A 16,388-nucleotide genomic window follows, 5' to 3' on the forward strand; every position below is an offset into this window, starting at 1 on the left:
ATTAACAGTACTTTTACTGTTAATCGTCTGAAAAGTGAAAAACTGGGGATATTACTTGGTGTCATAAACTTTCTGTAGGCTAATGCTACTTTAAACAGACACAAATGCTAATTACAAGAACAATATACCTTTAGATATATCAACATTTTATACTAAAAGTTAAGTAAAAATAACTATTTTCTTTTATTGTCACTGCACATTGCAGTAACTTACTTCCTTGACTGCTAACACAGATGATTCAGAGTATTTTATTTGTAGTTTTACTCATCAGGACAGTTTGCAATATTAAGCCATTTCACATTTGTCAAAACCATTGAATTCTTTGCTTCAGCAACCAGATACTTTTTATTAAAGGTTTTCTTATCCATAGCAAAGCACAAAACTATAGAAGCTGCAAGGCAATGCATGTCATCTCATAAACTAGAGTATAGACTTTAAAAACAGCATCTTTGTACAAATTCAGTTCTGCAAAAGTGGACGTTTAGCATTTTTTGGAGGTGGTGGGACGGGTCTTTGCTGTTGATTTGGTGGTCCATTCCTGGTTAAAAGATGGAGTCAAGATACAGATTTGAGTTTGTGGGAACATGATTCAGCAACTTCTGTAATTTATACTCTATGCTTTTCTTAGTTGTTTTGACAATGTTGTATTGTTTGAAGGTTGTTTGTCTGTCTTTTTGATATTGACAGTGAGTATCAGTCAGAGGTTCTTACCCTTGAGCCCCCTCATCATTGGCAATGCGGTTTTGGTACTCTAAATAGACAAAGACATGAAAACATGTTATCACTATAATCTTTAATAATGTTCAGAATCAACTGGACACTAATGATGATCTTCAATGTTATTACTGTTCTGATTATTTCCGGTATCAAACTATTGAACTGGCAAATACTGAATCTATAGCATTCTTCAGTAACAGATAGTACGTTAAAGGGGAGCTTCACCCATTTTCAGAATTCATGCATTTTATTCCTATTGTCCTATTGACAGTCCTAAAATATTATTAGAAATGAACATCTCTCTCACAAATCCAAAGACTAAGAGAGCTGAAACGTGTGCAATGTCATACTGTAAAAAGTCTGGAGTAATTTTTAAAGTATTTTACTTAACTGCATTTATTGAGTAAAACATACCAGCATGTAATATAATAAACATTGTAAATATATATGCTTTTTAATTATGCTTTTTTCACATATTTGCTGTTTCAGATTAGTTGATTGTAAACTTAATTTCCAGAGCTTTTCCCTGAAAGTTTATTCATGCATGATTTCTACCAAATTGTTGTTTATGTAAATCAGATGTCTAACTGTTAAAGTCCACAGAGATTTACCCTTCCATCCCGCTTTGGCACCGTGGTATATGGCCTTGGCCCCGTTCCATAAGTTTTTTAAGTGTTTGAAAATACACTCCCCGGGCTCCGCCATGAGGACAACCAGCGACAGCACAAGAAAGATCGTAGCACACTTCATCCTGAAAAACACATCACATGTTGCTCAGACGCATTCATTCATCCAACAATAAAAGAGGGGCACAAGTTCCAGTATATGTTCAGTGCCCACCCGCATCATATAACCCAAAGACAATAAAGTTAAAAGAAAATAGCTTTACCTGATTGATCGTCAGAGGCAAACAAGAGAAAAATGAGCTACTGACAGATCCTCTGGTGATGTGAATGTCTGTGCCAACCAGTTGTGAGGCACTGGTGTCTTTATAAAGGCATGAACTTGCATCCACAGTGTCTGGTATCATGGCATTAGTCATTGTATTATGCAATGTCAAGTTCTGTAGAAAGATGAGGAGATGTTGTAAATTCATCTTGTTTTTCAAGCAGTAAGTGATTCGACTCTTTTTTTTTCACCTGTTTAGAAACACCCTTGACTTTAAGTATAAAGTAAAATTGTTCTGATTGTTAACCATGATAAAGTTAGGAGGTGCTAGTTCTGTTTTGTTAACATGTTTAAGGAAATACAAATATCACTGACTAGTTTTCAATGAGCAGAGTACAGATTGAATTTTTGTTTGCTGAAGTTGATAAAAATTGATTTCATTAAACTTGTTATGGTTACGTTGCAACAACTTCACAAAATGAATATTTGCCAGATATATGCCAGATTTTGCATCTTTACTAGCTACTGTAGTAGCATAGAGTTTTGCACAATTCCCGTGCATGATGTTTCTAAACAGAAGAATTATATCTCCTTATCTGCAACATCAGCAGTCAGCATCCTGAATTCTGTGTTTAAAACAAACAGTGTTAAAAAGTAATATAATACATATTACACAGTGGTCTAACTGTAAATTCCTGTATGACTGAATTTATAGTGATTTTGACAAAGAAACTTTATGTAATGTGGATCTGTGACTTGCTCTCCCTTATATTCACTGAAATACTACCACTAAGCACAATCTGACTTTTTGTACTGCAGTTTTATTCGTCATCACAAAGCATCATGGGCTCTGAATCCCCATTCGCATGGCTTAAAAATGGCACATGAACTCTCAGAGCTGGTAATCTGCAGGAGCTTGACCGTTGTCTGAGTTGTCAGAGCCTTCTTGCTGCAAGCTGGACCCATACCTTGGTGGGTGAAGAATTTAAGATATAGATTTTAGTTTGTGAAATCCTGACCAATTCAGCTCATTCACCATTCATACATATTATATTTCTGTTGAATATTAAATCCAAAACAGTTCCAAAGGAGCCCATCTTCCGCATGTCATGGGCCTTTCTGTGCGCTGAACAGACAAGGAGATTAGAGTGAAAAAAACATCAAAATACATATAGCATTATATTATAGCATTACATTATTAGATTAATTAGTATAATTATATTAGTATATCATATATTTTTTTAAATAGTTGAATAGGCCTGTCCAACTCCTCCTGAGGGCACCAGAAGGTGGAAGATGCTGTATTAACAGATCAATAATGGCATAATAAAACACAGCTGTAATTCATCTTTTTACAAATGCTAACAATCTTTTTGTCAGATATGTAGTCACATTTTAAAAACTCTTAACACAATTAATACGTGCTTTTCACTTATCAGAGGATGGTGGTGGCTGGGTGTAACCGTATTGAGTCTGGTTTGCAGTTTGTTGATAGAGTATGTGCATGTGGACAAAGTTATTTTTGCCTTTTGTAATGTAGATTTGGAATTTTTTGGACAAAATGGAGATTTGTGCTGAAAATGAACTATTTGGCTAATTGTTCGATGTGGTGTGTTGCTATGTTAAGAGTTTAAAGAAAGTAATTTAAAAACACACTTCTGGGATTTTCTTAATAAAAATAAAAAAAAAAAAATATTAGACTCACACAAAAGTAATCTCTCTCAGTCATCTAAGTGAACCTGCCCTCTGCCAGTATTTTTTATTCAACTTACTTTGGTTTGTTCAGGATGTTTCTGGGTGTTACCCTTTGGGAAATGTGTTGTAACATTGAGCCAATAGCAGCACGAGGTTGGGACACTAGCTGCAGGTCTGTGTGTCTGTTTGATCGAGGCTGAGGTTGAGCTGCACTCACAAGCGTGCACTTCAGCTAAATTCCCTCAAAATCCTGCATCACCTTACTGCACGGCTGTGCTGTGATTTTGCTTTGTTTATGTTTGTACTTTAGAACGTATACCGCTGTGAAACAATCAGAAAACAACATTTTAATTTCTCTGATTCGCAGCTTTGCTGTAGTGAATACAGCTCCTTCTCTGTATTCACTCTCTAGCTCGCTCAACCAACATGTCGTCGAGGAGAGGGAGCCAAGTTTGAATGTGTTTGTATTGTGTTACACAATGTGTAACAGTAAGCAGCAAATCCTGCAGTGCAGGCAAACATTTGTCAGCATCTGTAAAAAAAAAAAAAAAATTAAAAAAAAAAGAATTTAGACTATGTCTATATAGGAGAAGTATAATCATTGTTACCAAATAGTGTACATTAATAAACATTTAAAATGTCCTCATATCTGCTCACAGATGCATTGTATTTGGAAAGTATTTATTAGATTTTTATATACTGCTTAGAAATGATATTTGTATATAACTAATCTGAAACAGCAAATTCATTCTGAGGGAAATGTAATATCGAGCACATTATGTTTTCCATTTACATGATGGGGAAATTTTGCTAATCAACGAATCTGGCAAGTCTTAAAAATGTTGATAGTGAATAGGGATGCGTGATAATATCGGCTCGACATCGACAGATATTGGCTTTAAAATGAAATATGGGAATTTTTTTATATAAAGCGATTTCTGCTTATATCACAAACTGGTATATATTTTTATTTGACAAAGTGAATATGTGCAAAACATCAACAACAAGTATTTTTCCTGTTTTGCACAATGAATGAACATTGAAAAGCATCGTATTTTATGCCTCCATCCACTGGTGGTCCATCACTATAAGAGTAAGCATAACACAATTTTAAATCCAGCACATACGATAACTGATGATCACTCAAATTAGTTTGGAAAAAAGTGGATATATCAACACTAGTATCAGCTATTGGCAAAAGTAGTTTTTATCAGCTTATTGGATATCGGCAAAAAATCCAGTATCTTGCATCCCTAATACTGAACATATCTATGAGATACATGAATGAAAAATTAAAACTCCAAATGATTTTTAGCAACTTTCACAAAAAATTATTTCAATGCATTTTTTTGCACATTTTATAATACTGCTTTGTTCTCAACTGTCTGAATTAGCCTTTAGTGTCAAGTTGAAACTGATTGTATGTTCAGTTTTGATTTACCTTTCCATTCTTTCTTTGCACCTCTCCACATGGCTTTTATGCCTCCAAACAGCCCACACTCCCCGGGTTCAGCCATGAAGATGATCAGTGTCAGCACCAGAAACATCACAACATACTTCATCCTCAAAAAACAAAAAGACATCACGTTGGCAACATTGAGAACCAGTGCGTTTTATTCATTACATTTTTTTTTTTTACATTTTTTTTTACAAAGCATTTGCTTTCGTCAAAATAGCATGCATTAGGATCAGGTTTTACTTCTTACCTTTCCACAGATTGTGTTTGAGAGAGCGCAAAATGAGCAGGGTGAGATCTATAGGTGGTCAACCGCTTAGCCTGACAGTTGTGAGGTACCTGCCTCTTAAGAACAGAGATCTATTGTTTTCCTCATCTTAAGCTCTAAATTTGTCTTTTGCAACATCGATTTCTCCAGACATGACACAATATTGATCTAATCTCAATTTTATATCCTACTTCCACAAATTCAAAGTTTTTTCAAGACGTGAGAAAATAAGTTTTCTTGTGTTCGTGAAAAAGGCTGTTTTAACTTTTTCTAAATACATTTGAAACACAGCCTAAATGTGATGCTATGTTAACAGTTGCACATAGCGAGTGAAGGCTCAATATGTTTCTCTGTTAAGTGATTTGACTATTACAAGTTGTCTGCATGAAAGGATAGGAATGTAGTTTTGAAAATTTTAAAATATTGTCAGCTTCCCATATGTATATTGAAACAAATTTTATTTAAATAGTTTCTCTTGTCCATACTTGCTATTTCTTCCAAAAGTGAATTTAATGTATTAACTACCCTTGTTTTGTAAATAAATATATGTCAAAGTTTATCTGGAGTTAATAGGATGCTGTAGCAGATTTTGAGAACTCTTAACTCACATTTAGGCTACATTCGCAAGCAAATGTGACGCAGATCGTTGCCCGTCTGTGTGTCCGTTCATTAGTCTGTCCAAATCTCGTGAACAGGATACAACAGCAACAACAGCTCTAGGGAAATTCGTCAAATTTGGCCTAAACATGAACTGGGACTCAGCGATGAAGTAACTAGATTTTGGTAGTGAAAGGTCAAGGTCACTGTGACCTTACATCCTTCTAATCCTAATGAATGTGATATCTCAAGAAGGCCTCTAGGGAATGTCTTCATATTTGGCACAAATGTCCATTTGGGCTCAACGACAAAATTATTGGATTTTGGTGTTTAAAGGTCAGGTCACTGTGACCTTGCATCCATCGCATTTTTATGAATATTATATTGCAAAGGGTATAACAAAATTTCCCCAAAACTGGCGCACGCACGCATGCACACACACACACACACACACACACACACACACACACACACACACTAACTGCTGAGAGGAAACTGACTCACTTGAAACACTCACTCCTGATACTAATTAATGTAAATCAGTATGATTATAAATTTCATTACATACATAAATTACATTTTTATATTGACAATCTTATTCTAAAAGGTGTTGTTTTTTGACTGAAGCACTTCCCCCTCATTCCAAAAGACTAATGCTGCTTTATCAGAGGCACAAGCAAAAGAAAGACATTTGAAGAGTAAGTCTTATATAAACTAATTAGCAAGAACATATTTTTTCACATCAACTGTACCAAAGTTATACATATACATTTACCCAGAACCAAATAAATTATCATTAAGCATAAATATAAGTCACTTAAATAAAACCACACCGCACAGATCACCTTTTTAAACAGCTTTATTCAGCTGGACAGCTTGCAATGTTCTGCAATTTTAGATTTTCAAAACCAATCAAAGCTGTGCCAAAAGTAACGACATCTAAAGTATTTCATGCAAACTTAAGAGTACAGTTATGTTAACTCATGTGTTTTTGTTTTTTTTTTTTTTGTTTGTTTGTTTGGTTTTTTTGCTTTGCGGAGCGGAAAGCTACTGCTCAAATCATTTTCATAGAATGAATAGATTCATTTCTGTCCACTTGGTTGATTATTGTCCACTTGTCTTCTGCTTCCATCCCTAGAGAAGGCAATCAAAAATTTTGATAAGTGAATAACTTTTGCAATCATTTTTAAGCATATATGACAGTTATTTACAGATTCAGGAATTTTAATTGAGTCAACTTAAGTCTCTGTTGTATCATTCTGAAATTACACATTTTTTTCATGTTGACATTTTCTATACCAAATGATCAATTTGAGACAATAATCTAATGAACCAGAAGAACTGATAATAGAAATTGCAGATTTTATTTATCAGCAAGCCCTCTAAATTAATACAATACACACTTTTCCTTGATTTGTTGCCATGCCTCAGGTTTGAGGTTTTTTTACCTGTCTCGCTGATATCAATTGTCAGAAGGACTTACCCTTCACTCATCCTGCTCTGTGTTTGGTGTGCTAAACAGACAAAAGATAAAGATGACATAAATTAACAAATGTGATCTTGTCATCACAGTTCAGCAATTTATTTATATTTATATTAACATAATGAGGAAATGAGGTCTATCTGCAAAGATCGAAACAAAGGAACACTTGTGATTTACCTCTCCATCCCTCCCTGGCACCCCTGAATGCGGCCTTGGCTCCTTGCCAGAAATTTTTTATGTGTCTGAAAAAACAGTCCCCGGGTTCGGCCATGAGGACGACCAGCGTCAGCACGAGAAAGATCATAACAAACTTCATCCTGAAAAAGAAAAAAAAGAAAAAAAAAAAACACAACTAGAGTCATTTTTATAACATGATAACACCAGGCAGCACTACTCTGCACCTCATTTGTACTCTGTACCTTCATATATTTTAGATTTTTATTAATTTTGTTCATTGCAGTTTTTATTTTATTTTGTATACTGAGCATATTTCATAGAAAAGATTTCTCTTGAATAAAAAGAAAATTATTTTCTTTGAATATATTTTCTTAGCTATCACATATCTTTTCATTAGCTGTATGAATTTATCCAACAATATAGCAAGGCTACATGTCATGATAAATCACATATCGTAATGACTCTGCATTTAGTGAAGTAAAACAAAGATGAAATATCGGCTTTTTTACCTTCCCACAGACTGATAATCAGAGTCAGAAAAGTTGGCAAATAAAGTGAAGTTGCAGTTGTGGAATCTCCAGTTGGTCTGAATTTTTGTACACCACTGTTGTAAAATACCAGTCACTTTGAGTGGGTGGGACAAATGTCAGATTCTCAGTACTAATTAGCAGTAGCGTAATATTTTTTAACACCTTTTTTTTCACATTCTAACTTCACAAATTCTTCAAACCATGACAAAGTGGTTAGTCTCAACATTAAACTTCCATCTGTGAAGTGAAACTAAACAAACTGTAATGTCACGTAAATTGCAATTATATTATTGTTACAGTGGTGCACACAGGGTCGTATCACAATGAACTCATAGCTAACACAGACAAAGTACACTGAGTCTAAGCCTGCAGAATGAAATGTATTATTTAAATACTCTGACTTGACTTTAGATTTTAATGCTTCCACAATGGCATTAGTTGTAGGCAGTGTGCCTGGACGATTTATTTATTTATTTATTTATTTATTTTTCAAATTTGGCATCCACTTGGACACCAAGATGAACTGATTAGACTTTGGTGTTACAGGCACAATGTCACTGTGACCTCAGGGAACACGTTTTTAGCCATAACTCAAGAATGAATCCGCTAGTTATGACAAAATTTGATACAAATATCTAATGATGAAGTAGAGACATTTTATATCCAAAAGGTCAAATGTCAAACTGTGACATCATAATTTTTTGCAGAAACACTTTTCTGGACAGTATTTAAAGTCATAGACAGTATTTGGATCTGAAGGGGAAACATTTGGTCAGATACTGAGTCGGTGACACTAAACTCAGGTGTCGACCTTGAAACTGTGCTGGTTGTATCGATCTTCTTTGCTGCTGGGGAGAAGATGTGTGTGAAGCACATTTTAGAATATGCAGCTCCTTTGCAGCGACACCCATAAGGTGGTTTAAGTCACAGCTAAACCTTTTTGTTTCATCCGGCTCCTCCACCACATGCTATTTGGTCTTGCTGATCACTAGCTTCAGGTGATTGTCATTGTACCATGTGTTGAAGCTCTCTATCAGTCCTCTTTACTCAAAAACTTACAGATAACTCTTTAAGTAAAGGCAGCATGTTTCTTTCTGAAGGTTTTTTACTGTGCCAAATTTGAAGAAGCTCCCTCAAGGCCTTCTTGAGACATTGTGTTTATGAGAATGAGATGGATGCAAGGTAACAGTGACCTTGACCTTTACACCAAATGTTGATCAGTTTATTGTTCAGTGTAAGTTGATGTTTGTGTCAGATTTAAAGAGGTGTTCTTGAGATTGTGTAATGAGAATGAGACTGACTCAAGTTACATTGACAAGCAGAGTCAGGGATCCAAACACCAACCCTACAATTACTGGCCACTTAAAGTTGGATTGGCACTAAACAAATGCAGTATTCACTTGTGATTTACACTCCCATCCACTTTGAAACCCTCTCCAGAAAACGTTTAGGCCTCCAAAAACACACTCCCCAGGTTCAGCCATGAGAATGATGAACTTCGACACAAGAAACAGCAAATCACACTTTCTCCTAAAAACCCCTGAGGCCACAGTTCTCTTGCTTCACTTCATTCGTGCATCCAACTTCATAGCAATTGTAAAAGTCACGATATGTGTCAACTGCCAACTTGTCACGTACCCAAAAGACATTGCATTACCTTTTCCACCTCTTGATCTTTAGAGCAACTAAACTGTTTGCTCAAATAGAGCACAATAAGCAGGCATAAGACCTACAGATGATATGAATCTCTTTGACCGTGCCTGTACCTGTCCCTTTATAAAGCCAGGGCTGGAAAAAAATCTTCACTGTTTGTGCAGTATTCAGTAAAATTATGTTTCTCGTTGCATTTTGCAACAAGTTCTGTGCACAGATGACAAGATGTGGATTTAACACGATCTTCCAGTGTCACTTGTATAATTTCAAGTTTTGCAGGAGAATTGTCTGCTCTTGTCATGTTGTGAAACCAGAATGACTAAGGCCATTTGAGAAAACCAGTGAAGGGGAATGGTCAACATCTTCATCATTGTGTTAAATGATGTGAATAGCTTGACTGTGGCAAGTGTGCAGATCTTATCAGATGTCAAGTCACTGTGATTGTGCAAAAACATTTATCAGCAATCAACACATTGAACATTTTGACACACAACAACAAAAAAGTGAGAAAGAGACACTCATGGGAACTTAATGTGCAGTGAGGACTAAATCATACCTTAAGTATCATGTAGTTTGATCACGTAAGAGGTTCATCTGTGTTGAATTCTCACCAGCTAACTTTAAAGAGTGAGACCTGTAGTTTTAGTCAGTCTTTTTGTGTGTATGTGCGTTTTTTTTGCTCAATTTACAAACAAACTGGGTGTTTTCCACCTCATACTTTGTTGAATGAAGTGTCATCAGGGCATGTATGTGTTACTGAACAGACCTACCGGGCACAAGCCCAGTGGCCCTAAGAGCCAGAGCCCCTTTGGCCTTTACATACAAAATGTCTCTGAAATAGACATGCACTGTCCAGGAGGTGACAAAAAATTGCAAAGAGATCCAAATGAATTGCAAAGAGACACAAAAATGGCAAAACAGCCACAAAGAGACACAAAATCACCTCAAAAAGACACAAAATGACCTTAAAAAACACACTAAAACAACCCCAAAAAGATACAAAATGACCTCAAAGACACACAAAAACAAAAAACAGATACAAAATGACCTCAGAGTGATACAAAACAACTGCAAAAGACACAAAATTGCCTCAAAGAGACTCAAAATTACCACAAAGACACAAAAAGAAATGGCTCAACTACAATGAGACATAAAACAACAAAGAGGAAAAAAAAGGCGAAACCTTCACAGAGTCTTGTGCATTACTCCTATGTACTGAGTACTTTATGTCACACAAAACTTTTGGATGTGTTTCAGAGCACTTGTGTCTCACTGCTGAGGTAAAATGCAGTACTGTGGTTCACATAACCTTTGTAGTAATTAATTTATCCAAATACCATAATCACTCGCTAAAATAACTTTGATATAAAATATTTGTTGTAGACACTTATAAATTCACTTTGATGAAACTTCTGTCCGGAAAACACAGAACAGAGACTTCAGAGAGCATTTTTATTACCCCACACCTTATGTTTTTGTGCAGCCTTTAATAGAGCCATTTCCATGACCGTTTTCCTGATCCTGCACCTGCCCACTCCCCCTCGTTTCCTGACCAGTACCAGCTGCTTCTGTAGAGTGTGTTATCTATTTCTGCTCACACCTGCAAACATTCTGACATTCATACATGCCGGCACAATAGATTGATAATCAATAGAATAAGTCTTCTCTTGCCCTGCAGAGAAAACACATAATTTTACTGTGGCATTAAGAGAGAAATACTGACTTGTCAGTAATGAGAAGTGAAAATACATTCTAGTGCATAATTACTATAATAATTGCAGTGATTGTGGTGTCTCTGGGATTCAGTTTAATTCTATTTATCATGGAAGTTTTTTTTTTAACTTGGTAATTTTTCCTTGATACTTGTGCTTATACCATAAGTAAGCAGGCTATGTAGATAATAACATAATTGTACTAATTACATGATTGTTGTGCAGTTTGTATATGGTTTTGTTTTTTGTCTGTATGAGTTGTGTTTATTGTCGTTATTTCCTACTTTGTTGAGCTGTAGCCTGCACACAAAGTGAATATCGACTAGTTCAGTCATCTAAATCCAGTTTAGTCAGGGCTCCATCAAAAATAGATGAGGCATGTTGTATTAGTGTTTGTAGTTTTGGGAACTTCTGGAACGCACTTGCTGGAATTTATATAATTGTCTATTATAGAGGCAACTACCAGCCCTGGCAGTCACTTTGCCTCCTGGCAGAGTTCCACATTATACTGAGTGCACTTTTCTGGTTTATATGTTATACTTCCAATGTGTCCATATTTATGGGTCTCTTTGTGGTTATATTTCAGTTCCTGGTCTCTTTTAATAAGGGGAAGTCCGTTCAGAGCAGGGGATGTCTCTTGTTGGACTGGAAAATGTTTGAGGCCCAAAACACAGCAGATGTATTAGTGCGTGTGCAACTACTCTTCCTTTTGTTGATCATGTTACGTAATTATTGTGCAGTTTGCATGCATGCTGGAAATGTAATAATGGGTCACAAACAGAATAACACAATACTTCAATAGCACTATTTACCACAAAATAGTAATGGTAGTCATGGTTTTCGTGTGTGCAAATACTGAGCGAGTAAAGATGAAGCTGATTTATTTTCCTAGCCATTATAAATTGTTGGCACTTTGCTGTTGTCTTAATACTGTAAGGCAGTTAATTAATGTCACTGTGTTTTGCTTTTTAAGGGAAAAGGCAAATAACAATTCTGCACGTTTGAGAGAAAGCAGGAAAACAAAACCCAATTCAAACTTCAATCTCATTATTTACAGCTTGTTTTGATCATTTGGTCATTTGGTGTCGTTCATTTGCAAAACACAGCGTGTAGAGCACACATATCCAAAATTTTAAAAAGAAAAAAACACTAAACGCTAGACAGCAACACTCGGAAAAAAAACAACTGTAGCCAAAAGTCAGTTTGCTCATTTATAACAATTCTTTTCTGTGCTGAACAGCCGCCCTGCCTTGTGCTCAGTTACCTCAGTGGAAGCAATTAAATTCAACACAATGTTTATTTTATTTTTACAAAGTAACTTGTGTTTAAAATTCCCAGTTGTGAAGCAGTTTTAGAGAAAATGCATATTCGCATCATGACTTAGATATTAACGTATAGTATAATTACACTGTGCACCACGTCTCTTCCACATTAATCCTACAGCAGTAGACTATAAAATGCAAATCTGCACAGTGTTTAAGATATCATCACTTACTGTTGAAGAAACATTTAATTTGGAGGTTAAGTATTTCAGTAGCACGTTGTGTTCAGATTAGGGACTGGTGGCATAGTGTTCTGCACTGTTGCCTCACTGCAAGGACGTCCTGAGTTTGAAACCCTCTGGTTCCAGATGGAGCTTTCTCAGCTCCACGTTCACATTGGTTTCCTCTGGGTGTTCTGATTTCCTCACAGGTATTTTCCTGCAGTTGCCCTTGATCAAGGAACTGGCCTCAAACCTGGAGTTGGTCTCTTGGCAGCCACAAAACTGTGGCTTCCAAATGCTCTTAAATAGGGTAGGTAAAGTGTATAGGACAAAATCTAAGCTATTGCCCAAGTATAACAAACTTTTTCAACAACAAAACATATACAGCAGGGCACAAATAGAGTTTGCCTTTGGCCCCAAGTTGTATTGGTGTATTGACACCAAAACATTATTATTAGTATGATTATTATTATAAAAGAAATAAATGAGTTTGCAGATTTCTCATGTCTCCATGATTGAAATCAAATGCCAGTTATCTACCTGGAAGTGATTGTTGTGACATCACAGTAATTTAATTGGTTGCTTATCACCATTTATTGAACACTGTGCTGAATACTAGATTCAATAGCAGAACAGCGTTTTAAACAATAGACTGTTGCTATGGGCATAGATGTGCAGAGGAAGCAATAAAATCATTTTAAATCAATATTTATTGATTTTTTTTTATAATAAGTAACTGTGTAATAGGCAGGGTTATATACCAAGATAAAACTCCCTGCATTAGGATTTATTTTGCATTATTACACAGCTTTATTGAATTCTCAGTTCTTATTGGTCAGTTACAGCCATCTAAGTTCAGTAACTTCTGAATAACTTACTGTTGCTATGGATACAGTTCTTATCACTTAGAGGAAGCAGTAAATCATTCTGAAATCAATATTTTATGTCAAATCATTGATATCATAAGTAAGTAGTAAGATGGACAACGTACAGCTTTGATTTGGGGTTCTGCATCACCCTGTTTGGGTTCATTGTGCAATAATGATGCTGGCAGTGCATCAAAATGCTGCAAAATACCAGCTACCTTATAAAGATGGGCGAGGGGGAAAATTTTCAGATTTTTTCTTTTAAATAATACAAGGGAGAAATGTTGTTGAGCAGATTGGAGATTTATTTCAAATAACAGACTTTTTTTTTGCAAAAGCAGTAAGGTCAATGTAAACATACATTTTCAAGCAAGTAACAATATGTTTTTATACTGAGCAAGAAGCATTTTTTTTTTTTATCCAAGACAAAAGTTTCAGAGTGGCTCTTTTAGATGGACTCAGGCAAAAGCTCTCTCTCGCTCAAACGCACGCTGGTCCAGCTCCTGCTGCTCTGCCAAGCCATGTCGTCTCCTGTGGATGAGTCTGGTGTGTGGAAAGAAGACAGAGAGGGAGCAGCACAAGACTATAACAACTAATGCAACAAAAATATTTGTCAAATTATACTTATACAATTGACAAGTCCTTACCTATGAATTGCTCTGCCGGCTAAAATAAACAGACAAGAAAAACAGAAAAGAAACCGGACGTTATTGTTATTAGTGTTTTATAATATTTTGCAGGTAGTGTTTTTTTACAGAATCATGTTTAATTAAGTTCATATTTGTTCAAAGACTATAGATAAACCAGACTAGGAATCCTAAAATATTTGACATGTTACAATATTCATTGAACATGTCTTTTAAGAGTACATATTGCAAATACATTCATGCATCTGTCATATAATTCATATAGTTTATATCATTAATTTAATATAGTTCAATTCATTCATGAAAAAAAGGCTAACTACAACAGACATTTTTGCTGAGTCATACATTTAGTATTATGGGATGCTGGTCTACTGAGATGCCCGCATGAAACAAAGCTGTTACACCTGCACATTTCCAGCTACATCATGTCAAAAATGTGAAAAATATATTCATAAATGGTTACCGTGAACAAGACCCCTGAAAATGTGAAAAATGAAACCCTCCCCGGGTTCAGCCATGAGGACGACCAGCGACAGCACGAGAAAGAGCACGATGCACTTCATCCTGAGAAAAGAAGAAACACAACACAAGTGTTTAGACAACCTGTGCCACAACAAGAAGTGGAATTCTATAAAATCACTTAGAAGAAGGAAGATTAGATATTTACTTCTATCCACTGACTGAGCGTGAAAGTCACAAAGTTGTTGAAGAGGCCTGGTCGAGCAGTCTCTGTGGGGTGGTAGATACACATCTCTTTTTATAGAGAGGGATAACACCCCCCCCCTTCCTCACTGATTATGAGAAAACAGACACTTCTGCTCATATTCAAAAGGTTCTGTGTTGTCTGGTTGTTCTCAAGGCAGAGAGAGAGATGACTGATTTATTGATTGATTGATTGATTGATTACCATTTTTAAAATATTATTTGTTTATGAAATGTCAGAACAGAGTTCAGTTCAATAACTGATGAAGCCCAATATCCAAATCATGACTTGTTTTACAGTATATGGCACCCCTCTCTACTTTGACGCTTCAAGAAAAGTGTGTGTGTGTGTGTGTGTGTGTGTGTGTGTGTTCCTGTGTGTGTGATATTTAATTAATGATAGAGTATGTAAATAATAACAGTCTTTTGAAAAAATGAGAACCTTGCTGCAGCTGTGTTTACTGACACACATGTTAAGGCTACATGTTGAATATTATTATGTTAAGAAATGGAGGGCTTGGCCAGCATATTTCAATTTTTTTCCACATTTCAGCTTTATCAGATAAACATAATATTTTGAAAATAATAAAGATTATTTTAACATTTTTTTCAATATGATGAGATTATGTTTAAAAGTTAAACTTTTTTCATCACCATCTAATCTCATGGTGATGAAAAAATGTTTTGGCATGTTATAATGCAAATATATTCCAGACGACTGACAGTCTTCCAAAATTATTTCAAATTATCAATTATTTTCAAAATTTCTATGAGGTTAAAAATATTCAGTTTGTGCTTTACCCCTGATTCAGGGGTAGATATGTAGATGTAGATATCTTCACCTCGTAGATACGCCCTGCTTTGTATATGCCTGCCTAAAGTCCTAGTCATTGTTTGTCTAATAGTAAGTTTTATTACAGGAAGCAAACAGTGACTGTCGTAGAATTAGGGTGGGGTAGATAGTTGATCAAATCTCAACCTTAAACCCAAATTCAGTTCACACAGGCTGCCTCCTCCCATCACTTCCTAACAACTGTCTTTCATGTCTGTCTTTCATCATAATTGTTTTGGCAGGTTCATCTGTATTTCTTCTGAGTTTTTAAAATGAAACTCCACCTTAGATACACAGTCAGTGTATTACCTACAGCAGATGGTGGTGGGCATGCTCCCAGTTTAGAGAAGCAAACAGGAGAACCAGGGAGTTGATGGTGAGCAATGTATTGCTGTGGACGCCACACGAGTTCAGTTTTGAAAGTCACACAATTACACAAACTAAGTACTTGATCAGAGGCAGCGGTAGACCAGCAACTCCTTTTTGTTCTGCATGGTAAAATTACTGTTTCTATCAAAGGAGTCTGGTAGCTTTGGACAGGGGAAAGTGCAAAATATCCACCCAAAAAAGGCCTGCCGAAAAGAACAAATCTATATGTATACCATAAGTCTATGGTGTATTTAGATACCACTTAACCTTGCTGTCAGGCAGCCCTTCAGACATGACAGAAATTGTAATTTTA

The 16,388-nt window shown here is 35.8% G+C and overlaps 2 protein-coding genes across 2 annotated transcripts in view; one reads left to right on the plus strand and one right to left on the minus strand.

The window, feature by feature from the left end:
- Window positions 1-16,388, plus strand: part of LOC121955317 (exostosin-1) — a 249,904-nt gene that overhangs the window by 122,609 nt on the left and 110,907 nt on the right. The window lies entirely within an intron of this gene.
- Window positions 13,872-14,947, minus strand: LOC121955318 (pteroicidin-alpha-like). The gene is made up of 4 exons (XM_042503210.1): window positions 14,840-14,947; window positions 14,636-14,736; window positions 14,173-14,191; window positions 13,872-14,068 (listed from the first exon to the last, which is right to left on the minus strand). The coding sequence occupies exons 2-4, from the start codon at window positions 14,733-14,735 to the stop codon at window positions 13,984-13,986; spliced, it is 204 nt and encodes a 67-aa protein (XP_042359144.1). The 5' UTR covers window position 14,736; window positions 14,840-14,947; the 3' UTR covers window positions 13,872-13,983.

This window comes from Plectropomus leopardus, chromosome 16 (genome assembly GCF_008729295.1).
Source record: "Plectropomus leopardus isolate mb chromosome 16, YSFRI_Pleo_2.0, whole genome shotgun sequence".
In the NCBI taxonomy this organism is placed as follows: domain Eukaryota; kingdom Metazoa; phylum Chordata; class Actinopteri; order Perciformes; family Serranidae; genus Plectropomus; species Plectropomus leopardus.

Excerpts from the sequence above, each read along its gene's own strand:
- LOC121955318 (XM_042503210.1), bottom strand. The coding sequence starts at position 14,735 with ATGAAGTGCATCGTGCTCTTTCTCGTGCTGTCGCTGGTCGTCCTCATG.